Source organism: Eurosta solidaginis, chromosome 4 (genome assembly GCF_040869045.1).
Source record: "Eurosta solidaginis isolate ZX-2024a chromosome 4, ASM4086904v1, whole genome shotgun sequence".
Classification (NCBI taxonomy): domain Eukaryota; kingdom Metazoa; phylum Arthropoda; class Insecta; order Diptera; family Tephritidae; genus Eurosta; species Eurosta solidaginis.
Window position 1 is genome coordinate 53,936,241 of NC_090322.1, and position 6,000 is coordinate 53,942,240.

General features: G+C 38.8%; 1 protein-coding gene across 2 annotated transcripts in view; it reads left to right on the forward strand.

Moving 5' to 3' along the window:
* LOC137249766 (zinc finger protein 846-like) overlaps positions 1–3,264 on the forward strand; it is a 137,133-nt gene extending 133,869 nt beyond the window's left edge. For both annotated transcript variants that reach the window (XM_067781645.1, XM_067781647.1), the window contains one exon: positions 788–3,264. Coding sequence is in view for 1 of the 2 variants with exons in the window: in XM_067781647.1 (XP_067637748.1) it covers positions 788–801 (14 nt within the window). In the remaining variant the exon portion in view is untranslated. The remainder of the gene's footprint in view (positions 1–787) is intronic.
* Positions 3,265–6,000: the final 2,736 nt, after the last annotated feature.

Below are 6,000 nucleotides of genomic sequence, written 5' to 3' on the forward strand. Positions count from 1 at the left end.
AAATTGGGTTGGAGAAACTATATACTGCGCTGGCAACCCATTGAAAGGGTTGCGCTACAAAACACGTTGAAACAATTTTGTATTTTAGTCACCTCTTACGACAGGCATAGCTTCCCCGGATATACTCTAAACCCGCTGGAGCCATGAGAAGCGTGAGTGCACTTTGGGTGTCGCAAGGCAAGTTCCGTCGTGCCTAGTGTTGGGTGAGCGGCCAGGCAGCAGGGTACATATGCACCATTCAGGAGGATACCCTTGCTGAGCCCAGAAAATCTGGGAAAATTAGATGTACTGGTCAGATCCAGCAAACGAGTATGTTCTGTACTGGCATATGATAAACTTGTAGACAACCAAACGTTTACTTTCCTGTCCAAAAGGAACTGGTGCTCGGAACTGCTGCTAAAGAAGAATAGACGTAGTCATTTCAATTCGTTCCCGGGTTACTCGGGAAGGCAGTTTTAGCAGTACTTTGCCCGTTTCAATTTGCACATCCATTCGAAGAACTTCGCATAATGGATTAAACAGTCATCTGCATTTATTCGTTTTTGTTTTTGTAGCACGCCTAATTTACTATCTATTATCCCAACATCTATCAATTATCCCTTGTTATAATCTTCGGGTACCCCCGCCACCGGAAGATGGCTTGACATGGTTCACTTGAATTTACTTTACAGGTCCTGATTCTGGTTATCTGAAATCTCCTTGAGTATCTTGTATTTACTAAGCACTTTCCCGGTTATATTAAACACTTTTTATCTATCCTACTGATATTCGTTTCTTTTTATTCTAGGTAATTCGATTTGACGATGTGGGCATAGCAATATTCCAGCTGTGGTGTAAGAAGAACGTACATTTGCTCAAACTACAAGAAAACTTCGACAACTATCCCTCGGCCTTTTTAGTATCACATATAAGACCCTACCACGCATATTATGGGAAAGGGTCAAGTTCAAAGGCTCAACAACACCTAAAAATCGACTTTGATAGCACGAATTGGGGCTGCATATATTCCGGTATTATATCTACAACACTCATATCTCTGCAAACTGATGCTAACAACACCACCAGCGCAGGAAAAATTGGGCACCATCACTGAGCTCGAAACTCGACGACGTACGACTACGAATGAGTTTATGTATTTACATATGTAGTTTGCACATATAAATATGCACATATGTAAGGTTCACAGAGTATATTAACTTTGTTCGCATAACGGTAATCCGTTACGGCATAAACTAATCGAGATAGATATAGACTTCTATATATCACAATGATCTGGGTGAAAACAGAAATTCATTTAGCCTTGTCCGTCCGTCCGTCCGTCTGTAAACACGATAACTTGAGTAAATTTTGAGGTATCTTGATGAAATTTGGTATGTAGGTTCCTGGGCGCTCATCTCAGATCGCTATTTAAAATGAACGAAATCGGACTACAACCACGCCCACTTTTTCGATATCGAAAATTTCGAAAAACGGAAAAAGTGCGATAATTCATTACCAAAGACGGGTAAAGTGATGAAACTCGGTAGGTGGGTTGACCTTATGACGCAAAACAGAAAATTAGTAAATTTTTGGACAATGGGCGTGGCACCGCCCACTTTTAAAAGAAGGTAATTTAAAAGTTTTGCAAGCTGTAATTTCGCAGTCGTAGAAGATATCATGATGAAATTTGGCAGGCACGTTGCTCCTATTACTATATGTGCGCTAAAGAAAAATTAGCAAAATCGGATGACGAACACGCCAACTTTTAAAAAAAATGTTTTTAAAGTCAAATTTTAACAAAAAATCTTTACAGTATATAAGTAAATTATGCCAACAATCAACTCCAGTAATGATATGGTGCAACCAAACACAAAAATAAAACGAAATTTCAAAGGGGCGTGGCTACGCCCTTTTTCATTTATTTCGTCTAGAATACTTTTAAGGCCATAAGTCGAACTAAATATTACCAATCCTTGTGAAATTTAGTGTATGCATAGATTCTATGACGATAACTGTTTTCTGCGAAATCGGTTGAAGCCACGCCCAGTTTTTATACACAGTCGACCGTCTGTCTCCCGCTCGGTCGTTAACACGATAACTTGAGCAAAAATCGATATATCTTAACTAAACTTAGTTCACGTACTTATCTGAACTCACTTTATCTTGGTATAAAATGTGGCCGAAATCCGACCATGACCACGCCCACTGTTGCGATATCGAAAATTACGAAAAACGAAAAAATGCCATAATTCTGTACCAAATATGAAAAAAGAGATGAAACATGGTAATTGGATTGGTTTATTGACGCAAAATGTAACTTTAGAAAAAACTTTGTAAAATGGGTGTGACACCTACCATATCAAGTAGAAGAAAATGAAAAAGTTCTGCAGGGCGAAATCAAAAGCCCTTGGAATCTTGGCAGGAATACTGTTCGTGGTATTAAATATATAAATAAATTAACGATACCCGACAGATGATGTTCGGGGTCACCCCAGGGGCGGATACAGGTCTCCAGATGAGGGGGGGCGATCATGGCCGAAAGCTCAAAATCCATTTTTGCCATGGAAGTCAGTAATATAAATTAATGATTAACTTCAGAACACCATTTTGACATAATTACAAATAAACGTATCGAATTTATCTTTAAGCACTCAAATTAGCTCAACTAATTGAAAGAATTCGAACAAAAAACAATCAAGAAGATACAGCTCAAAGGTAGAAGCTAGTTCTTTCTGATAAGAGAGTTTCACTTGTGGCTTTAACTAAGTGGAGTTATTTTGAATCTATATCTATTGCAGCAATCAAAAAAGGAAAAAAAGAGATGAATAATTTGACTTCAGACCCCAATCTTGGAAACGAATGAACTTTTGTTTACAACGAATGAACTTTTGTTTACAATTGAATGAACAGACAGCTGATTTCGAGCCCCATTCCTGGAAACGAATTGAGAGAGAATAAAAGTTTCGTATCAGGTCATCAGTGGCTCTGATATTGCATAAATGAAACGACATATTAGGTGTGTTCCGGAACTTTTATAAAAAAAAATGAAGTTGGTTGGTGATATGAAGAATTTTTTTATGTTTTGCAAGGTCACCATGTTTCAACTATTTTATTCACAAACCATGGCATATCTGCGGCAATAAGCGGAAAAAGCAAAACTCACTTATTTATAATTTACCTTTTTTTGCTAGACAAACAGACAAAAGAAGATAAGAAATATTTCATTCAATCTCAATTTTACGGAAATCTAAAAAATGCATTTCAATTTCTGGCAAATTAAGCACGCCCAATATTTATTCAGGTAGGTCTGGGGGGGGGGGGGGGGGATCGCCCCATAGCCCCCCCCTGTATCCGCAATTGGGTCACCCTGATCCACATTTCGGTCGATATCTCGAAAACGCCTTCACATATACAACTAAGGGCCACTCCCTTTTAAAACCCTCATTAATACCTTTAATTTGGTACCCATATGGTACAAACACATTATAAAGTCACCCCTGTAGCCCGTCTCTGTATCCTTGCGATACGAATTATATCGCAAAAAGCAACCCCGATGAATTTTTATCGCAAGGTAGTGTTTCTGTATGAGTGGTGAATATGTATTTTCGTTATTTATTGCGAATGGAGATGCCAAGCTTTTAGTTTTAAAGAAAGTATTGCATGAAACTACGCTGTTGTTGTTGTTGTAGCGATAAGGTTGCTCCCCGAAGGCTTTGAGGGAGTGTTATCGATGGGATGGTCCTTTGCCGGATACAGATCCGGTACGCTCCGGTACCACAGCACCATTAAGGTGCTAGCCCGACCATCTCGGGAACATTTATGTGGCCACATTAAACCTTCAGGCCATCCCCTCCCTCCCCACCCCCAAACTCCATGAGGAGCTTGGGGTCGCAGGAGCCTCGTTTGTTAGTGAAACAGGATTCGCCGCGGATAGGTGAGCTTGACAATTGGGTTTGGAGAAGCTATATATTGCGCTGGCAACCTGAAGGGTTGCACTACACACCCCTTGAATCTGGTATTTTACTCGCCTCTTACGACAGGCATACCTACCGCGGGTATATTCTGACCCCCTTGATTATATAAACATGAAACTACGCTCATACGACGTGATGAACCAATTTTCGTATACGCCGTTTATTTGGACAGCGAAGTCTATATTAAATGGAAGATTTCACTGAGAAAACCTTTTCCGGTACTTATACGAAATGATGAAGACCTTTTCTTGTTCTGTAAATATGCTGCACTTATACAGCGTGAACAAAAACGTAAAGGATTTTCTAAAACAACCAAAAAATCTATTACATCCTGGTATGAAGATCAATCACCAGACAGAATACGAGAAATGTGGCTAGCACATCGTGGTGCACATGGTTATACGCATAAATCATTGCTTAAGCTTTGTCATATTAGTAATGAAACAATTGGTGCTGTGGATGTTGTTACGCCCTTCTTTAAAACTTGTACTGAATTACTCAAAGCAGCTGAAATAAGTGGAGATGCAGGGGAGCATGTGGAAAATCATATAGACGCCGATGCTGTATCTAACGATAGCAAGACAGAAAAGGATGCTAACTCAGATGGCGGTGATGTCGAAAAGACTAAAAGTAGTAAAATGTCGCCATCAGCTATATTGTTTTTGAGCAAATTGCGCACAACTAAAAATAAATTCGAAGTATTTAAAATTATACGTAAATTCAAGCTACGTTTTAATCAAGTGCTAGTACATTTGTACCGTTGTCCACAAGTTATGACGAGCATCACAATGATATTAGCGTCTCGACGTAATATGCGACCATCACAGTGCAAAGAGCATACATAACAAGAGACGTCAGTTCGTATGTTTGATATCAAACACTCTCTACAAAAGATTGGGGTTACTGACAGTTGCTTCTCACTTTTCATTTTAATTTTCGCCGCATGTCAAAACACTAGAGCAGTGTTGGCAGAACTTCTTTGCAGAAAAAAGGCTATATAGACAAAAATTAAAGGCTAAAAGAAGCGAAATAAAATTTTTTAAAGTTAATAATAAATATAAAGAAATGTAAGGCGCGATAACCTGTGAAGAGATTTTAGGCCGAGCTTCTCTTCCAATTTGCGGCGTACTCCTTTTTAATTTTTCTTACAAATTGGCGGGACGCGACCTACTTGTTTTATGCCGACTCCAAACGGCATCTGCAAGGCATATGAGTTTTCACTGAGAGCTTTTCATGGCAGAAATACACGCAGAGTGCTTGCCAAACACTGCCGAGGGGCGACCCTGCTTAGAAAAATTTTCTTCTAATTGAAAAACATTATTTCTAAAATTTTCATGTTGCTTTGTCCGGGGCGTGAACCCAGGATATTCGGTGTGATAGGCGGAGCACGCTACCATCACACCACGGTGGCCGCCACTAAGAATAAAAACTAAAGGTTAAAGGCAACTTGCCCATATACATAAATAAGTCTCAAAATATTTCAATATCACAGTGCTATTCATCATCTGATGTATGAGAATTAATGAGATCATTTCTTATAACAAAGTCGGGGCAGCATACAAATCGTGGCATTACAAAATCACAAACTCAGCCAGGTTACCTAGTTCAAGTCGATTCGCCTGAATGTACTAAATGTAAAATTTTGTTTTCAATTAATTTTTTCGCTGGCCATCTTATTGGCTCCATCAATGCAAGCTTTATAAAATTACCAAGAAGCAAACGTGATTTTCAAATAAATTTTTAATGCAGTGTGGTATCACTTTTATTAGGCTCAACTTGTGATTAAAATCTATAACGAAATTTGTTTGCTAATCGATCGAAACATCTACCACCAAAACTAGACCTCTCGTTCTGATAAGTCCGTTGTTTCATCAGCTACATATGTACATATATACAAAATTTGTTTTTTCGAAAATCCGACATTACTCCTTTATGTGCCGGAATAGCCTTTGTTCTGCTACAATTAAATGATTGAACGATTTTTGAATCTGTGCAGTAGTGAAAGACAAAAATATCAAAATCGTGGCTACTTGCTTAAAAAGCACCA